The sequence below is a fragment of the Diadema setosum genome, chromosome 22, assembly GCF_964275005.1.
Source record: "Diadema setosum chromosome 22, eeDiaSeto1, whole genome shotgun sequence".
In the NCBI taxonomy this organism is placed as follows: Eukaryota; Metazoa; Echinodermata; class Echinoidea; order Diadematoida; family Diadematidae; genus Diadema; species Diadema setosum.
The window spans coordinates 16,777,919-16,801,944 of record NC_092706.1 but is presented as its reverse complement, the minus strand read 5'-3'; the positions used below and the strand labels follow the sequence as shown (position 1 = coordinate 16,801,944).

Sequence of the window (24,026 nt, the reverse complement as noted above, 5' to 3'; positions counted from 1 at the left end):
TGGGTACATTGGACCACCTTTCAGCCCTTCAAGTCCTATGTTATTGTGAAACAGCACACACACACACAAACACAAAGCAGAAATAAAATTTGTAACATACTTACTGTATATATGACGGCTGTTATTGTAAATGCCACAATTCTAAGGGATAATACAATTCTGGTTTAGATGAGTATTTAGGTTTTAACTTTTTGCAAGATAATCGAAATCCATTTATACGAAATACTGTATACACCAAATATTTCGCAAGGTTTATATTTTCGCGATTTTGCGAGTCAGCTGCAATTCGCGAAATCAAAGACACGCGAAAATATTGACTCTGATCCCGATACGAATGGGATGTACGCATACACATTTCTGCGTTCAGTAAAGGACTCCACTTGCGCGGATTTAACCACTTGCGAAATCGTCGGGAAGTCTTGATTCGCGAAAATTTAGACTGGTGAAATATATGACATATACAGTACTTTCAGAGCATACAACTCTAAGAAGAATTAAGTATTTATTTCATGAAATCAGTTTTTAAATGACAGAGATGTTCAATGTAAAGTACAAGAAAGATGTCCAAATAAACGTAGATGAGCCATCACATTTTGTTAGGACCTCTTTCTTTTACTTTATTTTGGATATATCGGCCATTTCAAAACTGATTTTCATCAAATAAACTTTTAATTCCTCTTAGAACTATTTGTCCTCTTAGTAAGTCATATAGAGCACGTGTTGTCAACCTGTTAAATCTGCACACGAACGTCGCGGTTAACCTCGCTACATGATACATTTTATTGGTAACGTATCTGACATGTTTCATGGTAATGTATCAGATGTGCTGTTGCCGTTCTCGCACTATTATCTACAAAAATATTCATTTTCTCCAACAATTTCTGTTGTGTGATTAATCATTACCTTAAGGATTCAAAAGTATCTGAGCTTTGTTTTTATTTACAGCATACTTTTTTTTAAATGAAGCAAAGTTTAAGTAACGTATCTGATATCAGCTCATCGTAACATTAGGCTTCCGCGGTTCGGCTTCGGATCAGTATATATTTTTTTTTTAACGAGATTCAATGAATAAATCATGGTTCCATGTATACACTAGGTTGACTTTACACTGAAATTACACTGCCATGCAGCATTTCTTTGATCTTCTCTCAAGAGTTTGTAGAAGGGTATCGTGTCTGACTGTGATTTGGCGACATGATATAAATGATCTCAGAGAGAAATATAAACACATCATATTGTTATGTAATATAATTTTCCATTCAGGCACTGGAGGGGCATGTGGAGCCGGAAAATGTGCAAACGCCGGGAAATGTGCAAATGCCTGGAAATGTGCAAACGTGTCGCCGGGAAATGTGCAAATGCCGGGAAATGTGCAAACATCTTGCCGGGAAATGTGCAAATCTCTAAATTTCATCAACGGGAAATGTGCAAATGTGACGCCGGGAAATGTGCAAATGTTCAATTTTGCCGGGAAATGTGCAAAACGTCGCCGGGAAATGTGCAAACCATTCATTTCACCTATTTTATGTAGAGATGGAAGAGAAACTCTCAATCAAAGCTGCGCACGAACCATTACCATCTTTACCACCTGTCTTAGCGACCATCTGTCTTGTTTTTTTTAAATTACATTTTCAGCATTTTCTTGCAAACCCTACAACGAATTTTCACCAGATTTGGCAGATAACATCTTAATGGTGATATGATCGTAATTTGTCAAAATGAGCCCCCCCCCCCCCACACCAGTCCTTAGGGGGGGGGGGGGGGGGGGGAGGAGTTGAAGCCTCAGAGTCCCTAAACGCTTGATTTTTTTTTTCTTCATCTGTCGAACCGAAAAAGAAAGAGCCAAGTTAGTGCTATGAAGACATCTGACTAAAATTTCATGTTTGATTATGGCGGACCCAGGGGTGCCCTGATCGGGGAGGAGGGGGATTTTCCACATTTTCAGCACATTCTCGAAAAATCTAGGATGGATTTTCACCCAACTTGTGAAATACAGTCATATTTATGGTAATATAATCTTGATTTGTTAAAATGCCCCCCCCCCCCCATTGCCGAAGGGGGGGTTAAAGCTTCACTTTTAACATCCAAAAAATCTGCATTCTTCAAAAAATCTTCTTCTGTCAAACCGAAAAAGATAGAGCTAAGTTAGTGCTATGAAGACATTAACGTGATTAATGAATGAAATTTCATGTTTGATTATGGCGGACCCAGGGGTGCCCTGATCGGGGGTGGGGGGTGATGGGTGGAGGGGGGTATTCCACATTTTTAGGATCTTAATTCTTGAAATATCTATGAGGGATTTTCACCAAACTTGACAGATAGCAAGATTATGGTAATAATTATGATCTTAATTTGTTCAAATGAGCCCCCCCCCCTTCCCCCACCGCCGAAGGGGGGGGGGGGGGGAGGTGGGGCTGCGGGGGTTGAAGCTTCAGCGTCCCTAAACTCTGGAATTTTTTAATCTTGTTCTGTCAAACCGAGAAAGATAGAGCTAAGTTAGTGCTATGAAGACACAGCGTTAATGAATGAAATTTCATGTTTGGTTATGGCACGGATCAAGGGGTCTCCAGATCGAGGGAGTGAGGGCAAGGAGAGGAATTTTCCACGTTTTCAGCATCTTCTTGAAAAATCTACGACGGATTTTCACCAAAATAATTGGCAGATTGCATCTTTACGGTGATATGCACTTAATTTGTTAAAATGAGCCCCCCTCCCATACACACACACACACACACACACACACACACACACACACACACACACACACCGCTTAAGGGGGGGGGGGGGTTGAAGCCTCAGAGTCCCTAAACTCAATTTTTATCTTCTGTCAAACCGGAAAAGAGAGCTTAGTTAGTGCTATGAAGACATTAATGCCTGAAATTTTATTTCACGTTTGATTGTGGCGGATCGAGGGGTGTCCTTATGGGGGGGGGGGGGGGGGAGTGAGGGGGAGGAGGGGGGATTTTCACATATTCTGCATCCTCTTGAGAAATCTTTGACGGATTTTCACCGAACGTGGGAGGTAGCATCTCTAGGGTAATAGAACCCCACTTTGTTCGAAGGGGCAACAAGTCCAAGTTGTTCCCCTTCCCCAAAGCTAGGGATAAGACCAGGGTAGCCCCCACATCATTTAGTAAGCAGACGTGAAATTTCATCAAAGTATAGATCTACCTTCTAAAAATGTGATAAAATTGTGTTCTATTACTCTTGGTTGTATAAAAAATTTCTTTAAAAAGTATGTATTCCGTTTTTTTTTTTTTTCATATGTATAGGGTTTTCAATAAAATTCTGAATTCCACCCGAACGACCCCACCCCCTTGTCTTGGTCCCTTTCAAGTTCAAGGGGCGGAGATGGGGTAGGGGGCTCCATCTCCTCCCACCTTAGGGGTTGGGGCAGTGCTCATTCTCTTTCCACCTCCCTGTTTAGACAAATTGAGGTCATGTCACCAGATAAATACGCTATGCTACGTTTCAAGCTTGGCAAATATCTATTATATAAGGGTTTCAAGAAGAAGCTGAATATGTGACAAATCTGCCTCCGCCGCACTTAACATTAATTCATGAATTAACATAACAGGCACTAGCACTCTATTAGCTCCATCATTTTTGTATAGAAGTTTTTTTTTTTTTCTTTTTTTAAAAGCTGATATATGATTTTATTATCCGAGGGATGCGTCTTGAGTTTTCAGGAAAAAGGCAAAAAATGTGAAAATTAAGCCTCCTTCCTACCCACTCCCCTTTTTGGGCATCCCTTCATCTGTCATAGTAAACTTGAACCTACATCATGCATTAACTGTATTTACAGTACTATCACCATAAAGATGCTATCTGCCAAGTTTGGTGAAAATTCGTCATAGATTTTTCAAGAAGATGGAGAAAATTTTGAAAATCCCCCTCCTCCCCCTGGTTACAGCTCGTTATTCCGAAGGTTTGTTATTCCGAAGGCTCTTTATTCCTAAGATTCGTTATTCCGAAGGTTCATTGTTCCGAATTTCATTTACGGATTAACCAGTCTTCGGAATAACGAACCTTCGGAATAACACCACAAATTTTCGGATTAACGAACCTCTAGGTATAGGGACTTTGCGTGTTTCGGATCAACGACTCTTAGGAATAACGAACCTTCGGAATAACGAACAGCACCCCCTCCCCCTCACCTACCCCTGATCAGAGCACCACTAGACCCGCCATTATAATCAAACATGAGATTTCGGTCATTAATGTCTCTACAGTACTAACTTTTTCGGTTGGACAGAAGTAAAAAAAAAAAAAAAAATCAAGAGAATAGGGACTCTGTGAGGGTTCAACCCCCCCCCCTCGTCAGCGGGGGGGGGGGGGGGGGGGGGGGGGAGGATTCAATTTAACAAATTAAGATCGAATCACAATAAATATACCATCTGCCAAGTTTGGTGAAAATCCGTCATAGATTTACAAGACTATGCAGAAAATGTGGAAAATCCCCCTCCTCCCCATCACACCCCTTATCAGGGCACTCCTGGACCCGTCATAATCAAACCTGAAATTTTAGTAACTATAGTGTCGTCATATAACATAGTTCCATATTCTTCGGTTCAACAGAAGAAGATTACAAATTCCAGAGTTTAGGGACCTGAAGCTTCAACTCCTCCTCCCTCCACCCCCCCCCCTTGGCGGTGGGAGGGGGTGGGGCTCATGTTACCATATAAGACCATATCACCGTAAAGATGGTATCTGCTAAGTTTGGTGAAAATCGTTCTTGAGAATCATCAAGAAGATGCAGTAAATGTGGACAATCCCCCGCCTCTCCATCACTTCCCCTCCCCCCACCCCCAATCAGGGCACCCCTGGATCCGCCATAATCAAACATGAAATTTCAGTCATTAATGTCTTCAAGGCACTAACATAGCTCTATCTTTTTTTTTTTTGTTCGACAGAAAAAGATTTTTAAAAATCCAGAGTTTAGAGACTCTGAGGCTTCAACCCCCCCCCCCTTTCGGCCAGATGTGGGGGGGGGGGGGGGGAGGATTGGGGGCTAATTTCAATTCATAAAGATCATATCACCGTATAATGAGGCTATCTGACAAGTTTAGTGAAAATCTGTCCTAGACTTTTCAAGAAGATACTGACAATGTAGAAAATCCCTCTCCTCCCCTCACCCCCACCCCCCCGCGATCCGGACACCCCTGGATCCGTCATAATCAAACATGCAATTTCAGTCATTAATGTCTTCATAGCACTAGATTAGGGACTCTGAGGCTTCAATTTGAAGACTCCTCCCCACTTATGGCCCCGTGCCCTACATCCCAGGATCTGCCATTATCCTGTCATCAATATCTTTAAAGAACCAACCTAGCTCATTCTTATTTGGTTATATAATACAAGAAGAATTTCGATAATACCGTACAAATTGTAGTTCTGGGACTTTGAGGCCCCCTCCCCTTTTTCAGGGGGGGGGGGTGGCTACTATATAAACAAATTGAGATCCCATTGCCATAATCGTGCTACCTGCCAATTTTGTTGTTGAAAATCTGTCAAGGATTTCATTAAGAAAATCTATATGGTGGAAGTTCATGGGCAGTTTTGATATGGAGTTTATCTACTATCTTTATACACAATATCGCTAAAGTAAATGATTTGCATATTTCCCGGCGACGTTTTGCACATTTCCCGGCGTCATGTTTGCACATTTCCCGTTGATGAAATTTATACATTTCTCGGCGAGACGTTTGCACATTTCCCGGCGAGATGTTTGCACATTTCCCGGCTCCACAGGGCAATGGAATGAGGTCCAAAAGATTTGATTTGAAAGATATTTAACGAGTAACAACTTGTTATATGAGCACTTCCTTGTCTGGCGACATGGGATATTTAGGGTTACATCAAACTTCGGATCGTGTTTCTAATATTTTCCTGGATGTCCCAATAGCCATATTGATATGTATTTTACAGGTCTAAATTGATTTCTGAGGAACGAAATATCAATTTAAACTGTATGAGCATGCTGGCGACACGAAAATCACAGTATTGCACACTTTTTGGGAGAATGGCCCTATTGCAATAGCTCTTTGTCCGGCATAAGGCGTCTGTTGTGTGTCGTCTATTGTGCGTGAATTTTTTACATTTTCATCTTCTTCTTGAGAACCCCATGAGTAATGACCGATTTTCACCAAACTTGGTAGGTAGCATCCCTAGGGGTATACAGTGTAAGATCTCAATTTGTTCAAATGGGCACCATGCCCCTACCTGGGAGCCCCAGGGGGGCCCAACCCATCCCCTGGAAGGAATCTGTAAAGATTTTCTCTAGAACCAGAAGTGATTGAGCTAAGTTAATACAAAGGGTTAGTGTATTGATGGCTGTTGATTTAAGTTTGTTCAAGGCAGACTCAGGGATGCCCCCCCCCCCTTTGGGACCCAGGGGAGTGAGGTTATTTTCACGGCTTGTGCCGAAAGGGTGGGTTGGGTGGTGGCGCGTCGCGTTAATGGGAACACCACCCTTCGTCCAAAGCCCCCCGGTTTTGCCGAAAGGGTGCGTTGGGAGCGTTGGGTCGCGTCGCGTTGACTGGAACCCCACCCTTCGTCCAAAGCCCCCTGGTTTTGTCGAAAGGGTGCGTTGGTACTTTTTCTCATGTAATATTAAAAAAAGAGTTTTGAATTTATATTTAACCTTCAAACAACCATTTCAAAGAGGCTATCGTCCGGATCGGTTTACACTCTATTACCACTTGGTCTACAGCCAGTTGGTCTGATAGACTGTTTAATATCAGTTGGTCTAATAACCAGTTGCTCTAGTCATCATTTCGTCCAATTACTGTTTGGTCTAATTGTTATTTGGTTTAATTACTGTTTGGTCTAATTGTTATTTGGTTTAATTACTGTCTGGTCTACAGTCAATTCGTCTAATAATAGCCATTTGGTCTATTTTTGGTCTAACACCAATTTATATCAGCCAATACCGATTTGATCTATTATGAGTTGGTCTAATTCCATTTCGTCTAATCATCAAATGGTCTAAAATAAAACCAAATTTGTCCAATATAAATTTGGTGTACACATTAATTTTGGTCCATTGTATGCCCAGTTGGTCTAGCCTCTGTCTATCATCATTTAGTCTAGTCTACACCCATTTAGTCTAATAACCATTGATCTTATTGTCATTTGGTCTAATAGCCAGCCTCCTGGTCTAATCAGGTACCATTTGGTCCAATCATCGTTTCGTCTATATGACCAACTGGGCTATTTTTTTTTTTTTGAAGGTTAAATATAAATTCAAAACTCGTCTTTTAATATTACATGAGAAAAAATACCAATGCACCCTTTCGGCAAAACCGGGGGGGGGGGGGGGGGGCTTTGGACGAAGGGTGGTGTTTCCATTAACGCGACGCGCCACCACCCAACCCACCCTTTCGGCACAAGCCATTTTCACTAGGTCAAAATGAGGACTTCCATTGTACATGTTCATATTCTTCTTGAGAACCTCTTGATAATGTTCACCAAACTTGGCAGGTAGCATGCCAGGGGGTTAACATCTCAGTTTTGTTCGAGTGGGCAGCATGCTCTCCTTGGGGGCTGCAAGGGGGCCCAATCCCCCCTCCCAACATTATTGAATATTTACAAGTCATCTTCTCTAGAACCAGAAGTGATAAAGCTAATACCATGAGTTTGTACATTGATTACTTTGATTCCAAGTTTGTTCATTGCAGATCAATGGCTACCCCCCCCCCCCTTTGGAGTGGAGGGGGGGGGGGAGGGATCCAAATGTGGACCCAACTTGTACATTTTTAGCTCAGCTGAGCTGAAGGCTCAAGTGAGCTATTGCGATTGCTCTTTGTCCGTCGTCCATCGTTTTTCATGCTTCGTGTGTCGTGCCTCATTCATAAACTTTTTAAATTTTCGTCTTCTTCGTGAGAACCCCATGACCAATTTTCGCCAAACTTAGCAGGCAGCGTCCCTAGGGGGATTGGATCTCAATTATTTGTTCAAATGGACACCATGCCCCACCTGGGAGGCCCAAGGGGGCCCAAGCCCCCCAAAATTAAGGAATGGCTTTTTTGTCTCGATTTAGTGCACTTCCGGGACTGGGGCACTTCCGGTGGGGGGCATATTTTGCACAGCGCTAGTGTGCGCGTACATGTACCTACCTAGCGCCACCTTGGCCACGGATAGGCGCCAGTACCTGAGCTAGCCAGGCCTGTGATACATACCTACTGTAGCTATAGCCCCCGCATTGCCCTAGGACTTGCATATAGTATGCAGGGCACGCATACAAGCTAGACATATCGGTACTGCTTGATCATTTTGAACGACTTGCACATTAGTCATCTCTGCATACGCTGAAAATAATACTGGAAAATATTCACCCACCTGGATATCATCATGGAATGCCTGTCTTTTTTTATTTGTTCTCTGTTAAAGTGCCTTGAGCACAATCGGGAACGAACTGTGATCTCGAACTTATCCTATCTCCAAAGCAATTTCTTCCAAGCAAGTCGCACGCGCTGTGGAGTCACCTGTAGACTTCACCCACATCACGTCTCGCATGCCAGGGATATTTCTGTAGATTTGTTCATTTATTGTCGTGCGACCAACGAATGGCAGCTTCGCAGTGACGACCCATAGTCGTATTTACAGCAATTTCTCTAGAATGGAGAAATTTCAAATCATATAAAAGCTAAAATTCAAGTCAAGGAAACAGTACACGCAAGAATACAGTCGGCCGACTGTATAGCTGTGAGCTGTATATTATGTAAAGAGCATTCGCGTATCATGCGCATACGAACGGAAGTGACTTGGGTTCCGAACTATCCCATAATATGCACTGTAAATGACCCTTAAATCAACATCCGGGCACTTTTTACGTCATTGGCGATAGCGAGAATTCTTAAAGGTCTTCAAATTTTACTTCATGAAAACAGTTTTGCAGAGACTCCAACCCCAAGCACCTTCTGATCTGGAGATTCTCCCGCCTGAAACCCCTAGCAAACGGGAGACTCCAAGATAATGTGCGCGCATCATAAGTGATAAGTTCCTTGCGGCCAGGGTCCAGGGCCCGCTTAAGGGTCCTGGTTACTCTAGGGTTCTATATGCTCTCTCGTGTCAACTAAGGCTTATTTTTCAATATAGGATGGCAATAAGTAAGAAATCCTTTCCAACGGGAGACACAGAGCCAGGGCTGGAGAAATTAAATCTCAAGCGGGAGAATGGGAGATTTTGCAAAAATGGGCTTTAGGCCGGAGATCTCCAGTTGAAAGTGGGAGAGTTGGAGTCTCTGGTTTTGAAATGGCTGGGATATCAAAAAACAAAGTAAAACAAATTTGTCCTATTAAAGGTCGGGTCCCACCTTTTATTAGGACCACTGTGCGTTTATATATCTCAGCCATTTCAAAACCAATTTTCTCAAAATAAACTTTAAATTCCTCTAAGAATTGTATGCTCATTCATATATCACAAGAGGTTTTGCATTATCTCATAAAAGAGTTGGAAACCTGAAGCCCCATCTCAATTGAAACTATACCATCACTTTAACCTGCCCTGTTGGAGTGAACCTATATACAGCTCCATACACGAATTGTATAGTTTATATCAAAGATTTATCTGATCCCTCCATCCTTTATTTTGCTTCTGCTACACCAGACTCTTTCTCCTGAAGCACAGTGGCAACCCGATAAAACGCAATGTCAACAACCAGACCTCTCTTCACTGCCTTTGCATGTCAGAGGTGCCACGCCCCCCTTCGTCCACCTATAGTTACTCACAGTACTATTACTCACAGCCACCAGAGAAGAAGCGAGCAGAGTGTCTACGCCTTATACTAGCCTGGCAGGGGGTATCCATTGGCAATGGGGAGCGGGAAAAGATTGACATCAATGCTGCTGATGATGTGAGTATTGCACATGTGTGTAATCCTTGATGTTCGTTTTATGAACAAATATTCCAAATTACCAGTGGATTTAGCGAACTCCCTCAATTATTTAGCATTTTACAGGAGGTTTGGCACATTGTACCACTATAAATTTCAGATGTGCAAAACAAAGCTTTCAGTAATGCTGAACAGTGTGTTGCCATCGTAACCACATTTTTCAATGTAAAGCATACACAAATATTGTGAATTAAGCTATGTCAGTTTTTGAGCATTTGGCTTGAAATTTGGCACATGTAACCAGAATATTAAATAGATGTGCAGACTTTATCTTTCATCATTGTTGAACAATTTGTTGCCATGGTAATAGCATATTTTATGTTAACTCATACCAGATATATTGTAGATTTAGCTAACTGTCTCAGTTTTTCAACATATGACTTGAAATTTGGCATATGTGACCACAATGATATGAAGTTTAAATGCAAACTTCATCTTTTACTGTCATTACACACTATGTTGCCATGGTAACAATATTTTTGAATAAAAGTTAGAATGATATTTATACCCCTGCATGCACAAAGTGTATATGGGGGTATATAGGAATCAGGTGTGGTCAGTCGGGCGGTCTGTTGCAAATCTTGCGTCGTGAACTCGGGACTAACAGTTTTGAAGCAATTTTGATGAAACTTGGGTTGCATGATAACATTGAGGTGTAGATGTGCAAGTCATGATTTTTGTGTTTGTCGGAGGAAGCGTTGCCATGGTAACCACAATTTTCCCCAAACCTTGTGAAGTAAACTACTTCCACAGTGTTTAAGCAATTTATTTCAAATTTGGTATGTATAATGATCTACAGGTATAGTTATGCTTGACACAATTTGTGTTTGTACCCGACAAAGCATTGTCATGGTAACAGTATATTTTCTTGAAAATCTTGTGGAGTGAACTACTTCCACAATTGAAGCAGTCAAACTCACAAAGTACTACACACACACACACACACACACACACAATCAAACTTTGGCTCAGTTCTTTTTCATAGGAATCTGGGTTGCAGGAGTGGGGGTATTAATCACCTTCAGTGATTTCTAGTTTGGAGTGTGCTAACTCCCCCAGTGTTTGAGCATTTGTTGTTTGTTTGAGCATATATACCGTACCGGGCCTGATGCTTGGCGCATTGCAATTGCATACTTGCCAACTCTATCGATTTTGGCGGTAGACTACCGCTTTTTAGAGATTTTAGCCGGCTATATTTTTTTTTTTTTTTTGTCCCCGCCGAACGAGTTCCAGCAGGGGACTATGATACGGGCTCTGTACGTGTGTGTGTCTGTGTGTCCGTCCGTCTGTCCGTCCGTCCGTCTGTCTGTGCGTCCGTGTGTGATCAAAATGTTCAATTTGCTACTTCTCTGTCATTTATGAGCCGATATTGATTCTGTTTGCTCTATATGATAGCACTACATGGGAGTTTTGAAACTTCTACACAGAATTTCAGTTGTGACCTTTGACCTTGACCTTTGACCTATATTGTACATTTTGCTTCAAAATGCTACTCCTTCGCCATTTCTAACCCGATTTCGATTCTGTTTGCTTTATGTGATGGCACTAGGTAAGGGCTTCGAAACTGCTACACAGAATTTTGACCTTTGACTTCTTTGACCTTTGACCTTGATTTTTGACCTATATTGTACATTGGCTACAAAATGCTACTCCGCCATTTCTAACCCGATTTCGATTCCCTTTGCTTTAAGTGATGGCACTAGGTGAGGGCTTCAAAACTTCTACACAGAATTTTGACCTTTGACTTCTTTGACCTTTGACCTTGATTTTTGACCTGTATTGTACATTTTGCTACAAAATGCTACTCCTTCGCCATTTCTAACCCGATTTCAATTCCGTTTGATTTATGTGATAGCACTAGGTGAGGGCTTCAAAACTTCTTCACAGAATTTTGACCTTTGACTTCTTTGACCCTTGACCTTGATTTTTGACCTGTATTGTACATTTTGCTACAAAATGCTACTCCTTCGCCATTTCTAACCCGATTTCAATTCCGTTTGCTTTATGTGATGGCACTAGGTGAGGGCTTCAAAACTTCTACACAGAATTTTGACCTTTGACTTCTTTGAACTTTGACCTTGATTTTTCACCTATATTGCACATTTTGTTACAAAATGCTACTTCCGGCGGGGACATATATTACCCACCGCATAATTTCTACTTTTCCTTGTTTTTTTCTGGAAAAGAAAAATGACTCATGTGACTGTCTTATCAAGCAGTAGCTAATTAATCCTTCAGTGCATTTTGCAAATATGCTTAGTCCATGCCACGTACATCATTTCATAAAATAACAATTCACCAGACACCATCTTTTGTAGGTAAATAAGGGTCAAAGGTCATAAATGTTTCGTCCTGTATCTTGGTAAATACTTGTGCTATCTTTGCCATATTTTGCACACGTATAGACCATGTTGCATGAATCGTTTCATAAATTAACAACTTTTTGCTCAGATGCAATCTTGGGTGTGCAATGTGGGGTCAAAGGTCAAAACATGCCCTTTCCCTTTTAAATCTGTAGTCACAACAGGTTTGATTCCCTTTTCTTCGTTGAGAATCTCAGAAATCATTTAAATATCGGATCACCTAATTTGTCAGTCTTGACAAATTCTCGAATCTAGATTTACCTTATCTTAATTATGGTATCATAGCTTGGGGGAACACTTATCCCACTTATCTCGACAGACTGTCCCATCTCCAGAAAAAAATGCCCTTCGAATAATTTGCCACGCATCTTGGAGATCTGACACCGATGTTTTGCTTTCAGAAAACAAAATTTTGAAGATAACCAGTCTTTATTATTATCATCTTGGCCGATTATGTACAAAGTAAGTAATGATTTATTTCCATCCGTTTTCACCAGTATGTTTGCAAGAAACCGCTCCTTCCATAAATACCTGACTCATCACTAAATTTCATCTGCCTTTTAATAACTATAGGACTATTTTTACACAATGTACAAATATTTACATTTGCTGGACCTAAATACTGGATTAACCTCTGTGATCTACTTTAAAGGCATCCTCACGTTTTAAGTTCTTTTAAGAATAATTTGAAGAAAAAATTCCTGTTTATTTACCCAGGGGGTAATTGTCCTACAAATAGTACATGTACAGTAGATCCTATAATTTGTTGTATTACATGTGGGGGGAAAGCACCCTACAAGCACTGCTTTTTAGCATTCCTTCCCATTTCCAGCATTTCCATCATTTCCATATTCAAAATATTCTGTAAACTTATCTTTTATTATGTATTGTGATGTAATTTATGTATTCAATTTCTGTAAAATATCTGTTGGAAATGGAAAAAATAAATGAATGAATGAACGAATGAACTTTCAAGAGTGTACAGGTGATACAAAGAGAGTACCTAGATGTCTTGTTGGAAGGCATTAGTGAGCTTTAGATTTCCTACATGAATGTGAAGATGACACGGCCTCTGGGGTTGGACAAGGGAAACAGCTGTCTTGTGCATGTGCAGTGCACTGTTTTTATGCCTCCGCCAACGAAGTGGCCGGAGGCATTATATTTTCGGGTCGTCCGTCCGTCCGTCCGTCCGTACATCCGTACGTACGTCCGTACGTACGTCCGTCCGTCCCGTTTTGTTTTTGTCGATATCTCAAGAACCGTGTGGTGGTTTTGCATCAAACATGGTATGAGGGTATATCCTTGGGGGATGATACTTTGTGTGGATTTTAGGGTCACAGGGTCAAAGGTCGAAGGTCACAGGTTATTTTGTGAAAAAAAAAAGTGAAATTTCATGCTTTTGTCCATATCTCGCAAATGGTTTGAGGTATCTTCATGGAACTTAGTATATATGCTTGTACCGATGGGCAGTGATTATCTAGGGATGTTGGGGGTCATTTGTCAAAGGTCAGGGGGTCAAAGGTGAAGGTCAACTCCTCAAAATATAACTACTTTCCTTATATTTATGCAATGCCTGAAGGACTTTTTTAAAACTTGATGTATGCATGTATAACCCAATATATATTCTGTGGGAAGTTTCTTGCCAAAAGGTCAAAGGTCAAAAGGTCAAAGGTCAAGTGAAAGTGCTAAATTGCACTTTTTCCTCCATATCTCAAAAGTAACTCAAGGTATTGTCATGAAACTTACATATTATGCATGTTCTACCTAACAGTGATTCTCTTTGGAACTGTGGGGTCAAAGGTCAAAGGCCAGGTTTCGATAATACTATTTTACCATTTGATACTGAAATTATACTTTTTCTCAATACCTTGAAAATTACTCAATGCATAAACTTGTAAAAGGGTCAAAAGTCAAGTGAAAATCATCAGTTCCCCCAAATACCTGCACTCTGACGTTTTAATCATTTATCCAATTGAACCTAGTTCTATGAAAGTGAACATTCAGCACATTTGTGGCAAACCTGTCATTTTAACATTTTGCCAATTGTGTGAAACTGTCATCACACATTGTCAAGACATTGTACTATAGACCTATTAGGAGAATCATGCATTATGGCGGAGGCACACACCAGTCGCCGTAGCGACATTTCTAGTTTTACCTTGAATTAGCGTTGTCTTAGTGTTTGCGTCACAGATCTACATTGTAAAGCTTACTAATATCTGTATAGTAGAACTGTATTAACCTGCTTTAAAGTAGTGTCATCAAATTCTCATTATCTTTCATTATTTACTGATGTTATAATTCAGAATGTAATGTCTGTCGTCATATTTGCCCTGTGTACAGAGGTCCTATATGTGTTCATATTTTGATGTTACAGTATCACCAACCTAAAATTCAAATACATGTTTCTAGGTATGTATTTTGTATGTGTGTGTGCTTGTGTGTATGTATATGTACATAATTATGTTTGTCTCTGTTGGTATGTTTGTGTGTGTGTGTGTGTTTGTGTGTGTGTGTGTGATATTGTGTTTCAGAGAAAAAGTCATTTGGGCAATTCCGCAGTTAGGTGGACATGACATGGATAAAAGAAATGTGCCTCTTTATCTTACCCTTTGATCTAGGTATCAACTAATGCCATGGATGTTCACCAATCATTAGGGTCTTTCAAATTCAGTAGATTTTATTTTTCGTATATATTGATTTTGCGAGATCTAAAACCATCATTTAAAATGTACATGTGGGACTGGGGACGCTGAAATTCACTTAAATGCAAATTACAGTGGGTTCCTTTGAAATTTTTTCCTCAAAGTTTTGCTAAAGGGTAAAAGATGAATACATTTAAATACTCCAGAAGTCATGTGACATTTTGTCAATTACAAAAGGGTGAAATGACCTGCGGAATTACTCCGGACAAATGTAACGTTACTAACTGTAACGTTACTAACCATGCTTTTGGGGTCTAGCTAAAAAATTATCGGTCAAACTGTTAAAAAAATTTGCATGAACATTTGTCATGATGCAATAATTGAAATTAATGCAACACTTTGTTTGAAGTAACTTGAACTTTTGCACACTTTTTGTTACAAGACATTGATTTTTTTGTCATGTCCTTTTTTCATAACGTTACTAACCAGCCCTTTAAGTTGCTATAGCAATTCTAATATTTCTTGGATTGTGTTCATTCTTTTCTGTATCATAAACCTGGGAAGGATGAACATGTTTTTGACATAATTTTGACTTGAAATGAATAAATGGTAATTTAGTGATAAAAACAAATATCTAAATTTGTTCAAATGTAACGTTACTAACCGCGGAATTGCCCATTTAATATGAGTATTAAATGGAATTAACATGTAACATTTTCAAAAGCATTTTATTTTGAGTTTTTTGTTTTCCATGTGGGAAACCTGGATTCATGACTTCTAGAACTCCTGATTCTAATGGACTGCAAAATAATGTATTACAGTGAAACCCCGTTATAACGAGGTCCGTGGGACCGGCGATATTACCTCGTTATAACCGGTACCTCGTTATAACCGTACGCATCAAAAACAAAGAAAAACCTAAGCACGACGTCATAATATACCCAACAATGAAAGTTAAGAACATCCTTTGCGTTGTTATTACACAATTATGTATCATTATTATCGAGAGAATAAAGGGAAATTATTTGTGAATTAGGCGAAAAAGTCGGGGTTGAAATAGGTTAATTCTTTATTTTTCTTCCGAAAATCTCTTCGCATAATAGTGCACGTTATGTTCTTGAGAAGTGTAGGCCTATATTATATTAAAATCACATTGTATAAAATGCGTTGTTTACCGTAACTTGCGAGGTATTTTTACGCTGTTGGTGTCAAGCGGGAATGCGATAATTTCATGAATCATTTCGGCTGTATTCTTATACAATGTATGATCGTTGCGCCCGAAAGGATTAAAATGCGTTGTTTATTTTCTTCCGAAAATCTCTTAGCGTTTTGTACATCCGTTCTTGAAAAATAAGCGACAGGATTGAATTTAGAAGGTTGTGATCCTTTTTACGCAGATCTGTTCCTCATAGACCATTCTGAAAGAAAGAAAATCTTCATTGTGAAATGCGTTATTAAAATTGTGATAATGAACAAACCCAGATCTATTTAAATTGTTAAATGCGTTTGTTTCTTTTTCTGAACAACGACTAAGTAGCTTAACATGCGTTATTCAACTATTTTTACGTTACTGTCAACTGGCGAGATCGCGATGATTTCAGAGTAACATTCGTGCGTCGTTGAGCGTAACTTGCGGGGTATTTTTACGCTGTTGGTGCCCAGCGGGAATGCGATGATTTCATGAATCATTTCGGCTGTAATCTTGTATAATGTATGTTCGTTGCACCCGAAGGGATTAAAGCTGCGTTGTTCATTTTCTTCCGAAAATCTCTTAGCGTTTTGTACATCCGTTCTTGAAAAATAAGCGACAGGATTGAATTTAGAAGGTTGTGATCCTTTTTACGCAAATCTGTTACTCGCAGACCATTTTGAAAGAAAGATTGTTTAATCTTAATTGGGAAATGCGTTGTTAAAATTGTGATAATGAACAAACCCAGATCTATTCAAATTGTTAAATACGTTTGTTTCTTCTTCTGAACACCGAGTAAGTAGCTAAACATGCTTTATTCAACTATATTTTTACGCTACTGTCATCCGGCGAGATCGCGATGATTTCAGAGTAACATTCGTGCGTCGTTTACCGTAACTTGCGAGGTTATTTTACGCTGTTGGTGCCCAGCGGGAATGCGATGACTTCATGAATCATTTCGGCTGTAATCTCATACAATGTATTATCGTTGCGCCCGAAAGGATTAAAGATGCGTTCTTTATCATCTGCCGAAAATCCCTTCGCATTGTATCCATCCGCTCTTAAAAAAATTGCGACAGGATTGCGTTATTCAACTATTTTTATGCTACTGTCACCAGGCGAGATCGCGATTTCATTAATTATTTCGGCTATAATTATACACTCGTATTTGCTAACCAGCAAAAGAACTGAAGTCGGGACTACAAATGGAAAGGATATAATGTTGAGTTGAACACGCATTCCAATTTCCATATTTGCCACGAGTGTCGCTACATGAAAAGTTTTTGAGTGCGTTATCTTTTTTCTCTTGTTGCGCTGTGGTCTGACCTATAACATTACGCACGCGTGTGATCTCGCGAAAAAGAAAATCGAGTGATTATGTTTAATAATTTAGTAGGAACATCGAATGGCATTAATGTGTTGTTTTTTTGCGTGGTTTAGAAGAAAACATGGAAGGAACCGTTCTCTGCAAAACGTGAAAAAGACATGGATAGCGTGAATTCGATTTTCAATGTTTCATTTGTCTCGTGTTTGAAAAGCGGCAAGTCAAGAAATGGTACCTCGTTATATCCGATCAAATTTCTTATGTTTTTCTTTATCATGATGCGCCGAAAAAGTCCTCGTTATAACCGGAATCTCGTTATAACCGAACTCGTTATAACCGGTTCGTTCTGCCATAGGTTTACACGCAAAGGAAAACGGGACCGACGCGATCACCTCGTTATAAGCGGTTCCTCGTTATAACCGAACTCGTTATAACGGGGTTTCACTGTATATGTAGATGCTTATTTGATACAGTGCTCACCCGTTAATCAGGAACCGCTTTAGCGGGAACCCCACTTAAGTGCAACAAAACTTGATGTTACAAATATTTCCACTGCTTAATCAGAACCATGAACCGCTTTATCGGGACAAATCTGGCTGAAACACTTCCATTGTTCGTCATTTATGTCTCAGAATAATAAGTAAATCCTTAGAAATAAATGCAAGGATTTCATTTCCTTACCAGAAGGATTATTTTCTAACCAGTTCCAGATAGATTATGCCGACTGTAATCTAAACATTTGCTGTTAGGCAATGAGACGTAGCGCAGAGGTGGTCATCTTATCGAGTGTCGTCAGTTTCTATCATGGGACACTGTACGATAAGGAGAGTCCCCTTCCCCGCACGCGTCTGGACCGTACTCTCCTTGTTTGTGTAGTACATGTATGCATGCTGTGCGTGTGTTTGTATGTGACAGTATAACAATTGAGTATGAATAAATGTATGAGAAAAATGTGTTTGTATGATCGTCACATCAGTGTTGTCTTAATGTGCATGTTTTTAACATGTTAAAACAGTGTGTGTGGAAGTTAGCTGCTTCTTTCGTTGCATTAATAGGGAAGGCATCATGACTTTATGTCCTTTGAACTCTAAAAAAGGGTTATTTTGTGGATAAATAATGAATGAAGGTTTGTCGAGATGATGCATTTGCCAAAATTGTGAGACTGCTGTGTCTTTTCTTTTCACTGTTTTGTGTCTATGTGTCGTAGCGCATGTGTACTCGTTGCTGTGGTTATTGGCGGTTTGATAACTGTGCATGGTTTTGTGTAATGCCCACATACTGGGCTTCATGTTGTGTGGTTTGCACTGGCCAATATCAGCCACCGCTTAAACGGGAGCAAAACTTATCTCTTGACCCCTCCAGATTTAGCGCTGAGCACTGTATAAGAATTATCATACTCTGTAATGTAGGTATCTTATCTGCTACATGCAACTCTGGGATTGTGCAGTAATATTCATATTTGTATGTACATTGTACACAATGTCTCACTTATTGTTTACAGTTTCACACAAAGTTGATGGACTTTCATTGATGATTATTTACCTTTTTTTTTGCAGTTCATACTTACATCTTTTGATTTATCTGGTGCAATCATGTTACTTAGATATTGTAAAATGTTATGTGATGTCCTATGTAAGTCATGTACCAATCAAACCTTGGTTGGTATGCATATATAGGTAATTCCAATAGATACAATTTGTGACCATTATATTTTGTGTACTTTTGGGCACTTTATATTTTGTGTGAGCATACAAAATAGGTGAAACGGGTCAACCTAGTCAGTCTGGAATTTTTCATATTTTCTGGAAGAGTAATTCTTCTTCTGCATTGTTGTGAAGTTTGGAGTCATTATTGGAATGGGAAATTGTGTTTTTAGCAGTTTTTCTAGAACACTTTTATTGCTAGAATAGTTTGATTAGGTGTGTCTTATGAGTCCCCTTTTCATCTCTGAAAAACCCTTCACAAACTCTTCACTTACAAGACTAATAACTTTTGAAAGGATGATGTTACTGTTTTGTAAGTTGGCATTAGTCATGGATAGAATATGTTACTAGAGTATGCTTAATTTCAGCTTAATCTCACAATCCCTTCATTGTTGTTGCTACGGAGTTTTACATCCTGTTTTTGTCCCATGCATTGAACAGAGGACGGCTCAGTCAGATTATGTGCTTGAATAAACCCTATACTTCAGAGCCTCTTCTCTCAGTACGCACTTTTCCAGAGTGCATGTTTTTTTTTTTTCTTTCCAATATTCAGTATTAGGTTAGGAGAGTCCATTTGAATTCAGTTATACATCATTTTAAAGCTTAAAGTCTCCTCTTTCGGAATCTGCTCTTAACTAAAAATCCATGTCTGGTGACTTTTTGTTGGTTTTGTGTCGCAGGGTCACATTTGATTTATCTAATTGTCAGCACAGTGATAATTTGAATAAACCATTGTAGATTAGATGTTACAGTGTAGATATAAAGTTCGACCTCGATTATCCGGCCATGTCAGGACTGGTGCTCATCCGGATAAGCGAAATGGCCAGATATGGGAGACACAATGTTACTGTATATAGGTGCCATTCAAGCTGCCGTCACAGTGCACTGGCAGCTAGGCAGGTAGCGTACCCCGCAACGGTGGTGTAATCTATGCTAGCCTGCGCAAAATTGTAGTCCCTTCTTCACAAAAATAAAGTATATCTTTATGTGAAAATCATACATGTTTTACCTCATTAGATATTGAGAAACCTATCATGCACATTTTATGAAATTAGTGAAATAGATCCATGAAAGTCACTGTTTTTTCTCAATTTTTGGATGAAAATAAAAGTCCTTTACTGCGTGAACGCGTCCGGATAATAGAGATTTCCGGATAAAAGGGGGCCGGATAATCGAGGTCGAACTGTATGTTAAAATCCATTAGAATTAATACTGCTACATGTTGTCAATTTGCAATTTTGCCATCAATTTTACTGTTTCAATGCATCTTTTTGACTTTTGCAGGAGGGTTACACAGCTCTTCACTATGCAGCAGCTGCAGGATACAGGTCTCTTGTGGAGGTATGATTTACAGTGTGTACTTTCCTGCATTCATATCGGTAGAGTACAACAAGGAAATTAAGTGTTAAAAACTATGCATTTTTGATAACTGTGTGATACGGTGCAATGAAATTAGCCTTTTTTTGTCTGTGCCACTGAGTGATGGTACCCCTTTTGCACATAAATTATTTTGTAGATAAAGTCTATCAATGTCACAAAGTTACAGAAAGAAGCAGTAAATTACACAATTTTCCATGGATTTAGACAAACTGATTGTACAGTGCATATCAAAAAAACTCAACAAGATTTAATTTCGAATTTGTGAAGATTGTGTTAACTTTACACCAAAGTGAGTAGCAACATCTTAAAGCCACATATCTCCTCTTTCCAATGATATCTTATTTATTCTTACAAGGTCATGAATGGCTGAGTAATCACTCTTTTTGGACAATGGGTCAAATTGTACTTGGGACCAAGTTTAGACACTGCAAGAATCAATGCACCTTATTTTAAGCTGTTCCTACTCACCTTGGTGTAAAGTTAACACAATCTTCACAATTTTGAAATCAAATCTTGTTGCGTTTTTTTTTTTTTTTTTTTTTTATACGCACTGTATATTTAAAGAAATGAGATTGCTAAGTGTTGGCGAACCAGGACAAAGAAACTAACATATTTTTTCCCTCTACACTCTGCACATGTTTACAGTGGACTCCTGTTATATAATGAAGTCCTCGGGACTGGCAGTTTTCTTTTGTTATATCGAAATTTCGTTACAACCGGACAAATAAACGATAAATAAACATAGAGTAAATAATGTTGCAGTCTGAATTTTTATTCTGTTGTAACCGGAATTTCGTTATACAATTGTAACTGTCTTTGCTATAACGGGAGTGCACTGTACTCATATCGCCATTACCTAGCATGTTGTACGTCCAGTAGGGCAATTCAGTATAAGCCAGTTTGGAGATAACTCATGGGTACAAATGACCTTTCGTCTTTCTCAGTTGGTTAGTCACTTCACTCGTATTCAAACAAAGAATGGACCTGCATCGACCAGGTGACCAGAATAGTTTAATAACTGCGTGGTTTAGTGTGATGATGCCCATGTACTGGGCTTCATTAAGAGGGAGCTTTGCTTTAATGTGAGAAAAACTTGTCTCGTGACCCCTTCTGATTAAGTGGTGACCACTGTATTGTAGCCCGTGAGAGCTTCTTCAGGCTGCACTCTTGCATACATATGTGTATTCACTGACAAAAATATCCTGTGTTACTTCGAGGAAGGGTACTGCTGGGCAAGGATAGTGTTTTGTTTATGTGATTCGGCACACTGTAACCTGGGGTGCTATCATATCCCAAATTATGGTGTTATGTAGTAATCAATTTTGATATCAATAAAATCAATAATCAATTTCAAAATTTTTATCTGTGATGATCTATAGGTGTAGTTATGCAAGACACTCGTGTTTGTACTTGACAAAGAGTTGCCATGGTAACCGCATGTTTTCTTCGAAATCTTGTGGAGTGAACAACTGCCACAGTTTTGAAGCAATTGAAATCAAATTTGGTTGGCATTATGGCCTTGAGGCATAGATGTGGAACACATAATTTTTGTGTTTGTCGGACAAAGTGTTGCCATGGTAACCATAACTTTACCAAAACCTTGTGGATTGAATAACTTCCACATCATTCAAGCAATTAAGGTCAAATTTAGTATGTATGATGATCGGGAGGTGTAGTTATGCGAGACACCAATGTGTTAATATAAGAAAAATGTGTTGCCATGGTAACCACTCATTTTCTATCAAATTGAACCATTTAATCTATGAAGGTGAAATTTGGTGTGTATGATGCTCTTTAAGTGTAGTTTTGCAAAATGTCCTTTGTATTTGTATCGGACAATGCATTGTCATGGTTACCGCATTTAAAAAAAAAAAATCCTGTGGAGTGAACTTCTTCCACAGTTTTCAAGTGATTGAAACCAAATTTGGTAGGCATTATGGCCCTGAGGTATAGATGTGGAACACATAATTTTTGTGTTTGTCACACAAACCATTGCCATGGTAACCACAATTTTACTAAAACCTTGCAGATCGAATAACTTTTCCATCACTCAAGCAATTAAAGTCAAATTTAGTATGTATCATGATCAAGAAGTGTAGTTTTGTAAGACACCAATGTGTTAGTTTAAGGAAAATGTGTTGCCATGGTAACCACTCATTTTTGTATCAAAATAAACCATTCAAGCTATGAAGGTCAAATTTGGTGTGTATGATGGTCTTTAAGTGTAGTTATGCAAAATGTCCCTTGTGTTTGTATCAGACAATGCATTGCCATGGTAACCACACTTTTTACCCAAACCTTGTGGAACTCAGTGTCAACTCTGTAATTAATTTTACAGTAAACTAAAATTATTCTGTTTCCAATTTGACAAGTGCACAAACTTGGTATTAACGTCATTGCCCTCATGACATCACATACGATAAAGCGACACTGGGGGGGGGGGTATTAATCACCTTCAGTGATAATTCTAGTTTTAAAATGACGTTCTCCTTTATTCCGCAACGTAATGAATACATTTTACTGACCATTATTAGAAACCTGGCTTCAAAAGTGTCCTTTAGTTTTTGTATAGTACACTGTTTTGTCAGTGTTGGTAATATATGTGTTGTCATGATCATGTGTTTACAGAAACTGATGGAGAAATGGCTTCCTACCAATAAATAAAATATGTATTTTTTACCCTATCAAGGAGGATTTTCTTCTTTGATGTTTTTGTGTGTGTAATCATGATATTGCAGGCCTTACTGGACAATGGTGCCTGCCTTTTCGTTGAGAATGGAGACAAGGAAACCCCATGTGACTGCGCAGAGAGAAACCGATATCTGGACATTGCCCAGCTCCTAGAGTCAAAGATGGTCTTCTCGGTAAAGAGACAATGGGCTGTGTGCATAACACTATCAATTGCTTGTGCTAGCTTTTTGCTGGAATCTATATGCATAAAAACAAGGAATTTCTTGCTGCCTGCGAGCAATTACTTTCAAGCATTTGCTTTAAAACGTATGCATAAGAACAAGCAATTGCTTAGAAACCAAGCATATTGCTTAAAAGCGTATGCATAAAACGGACCTTTTGCTTGTTGTTGCTAGCAATTGCTTACGATTTTCCAAGCTCTGTAAAACGAGCTTGAGCTTTTGCTTAATTGGGACATATGCTTTCAAGCATCATTATCATATTCATAAAAGAAAGACCCAAGTTGTGCAGGAGTGGTATAAATATAAAAGAAATTTCTCCTGAGATGTATGAGAAACTTTTTTATCTCAAGAAGGGGAATACCCAGTGGTTAACATGCAAAATGAGATGAGAAATGGGTCTAGGATGTCTGACATCTGTGGAGAGCAAGGAGACCACCCTCCACTTGTGACCTGGCAGATCCAGGGTACTATAAGCAGCTGTTGTGGAAGTGATGGGAATCAGCCAGTAGGCCTACGTGTGTGTACATTATGTATGTGTGTGTGTCTGTGTGTGAGCATTTATGAGTGTCATTTTGTAGTTCTTCTGCTACGTCAGGAAATGTTTCTGCACACACA

General features: G+C 39.3%; 1 protein-coding gene across 1 annotated transcript in view; it reads left to right on the top strand.

Annotated features, from left to right (window-relative positions):
* Window positions 1-24,026, top strand: part of LOC140245099 (ankyrin repeat and IBR domain-containing protein 1-like) — a 91,114-nt gene that overhangs the window by 5,604 nt on the left and 61,484 nt on the right. Inside the window, exons 2-4 of the mRNA XM_072324697.1 lie at window positions 9,610-9,856; window positions 20,404-20,460; window positions 23,238-23,363. Coding sequence (XP_072180798.1) covers window positions 9,610-9,856; window positions 20,404-20,460; window positions 23,238-23,363 — 430 coding nt within the window. The remainder of the gene's footprint in view (window positions 1-9,609; window positions 9,857-20,403; window positions 20,461-23,237; window positions 23,364-24,026) is intronic.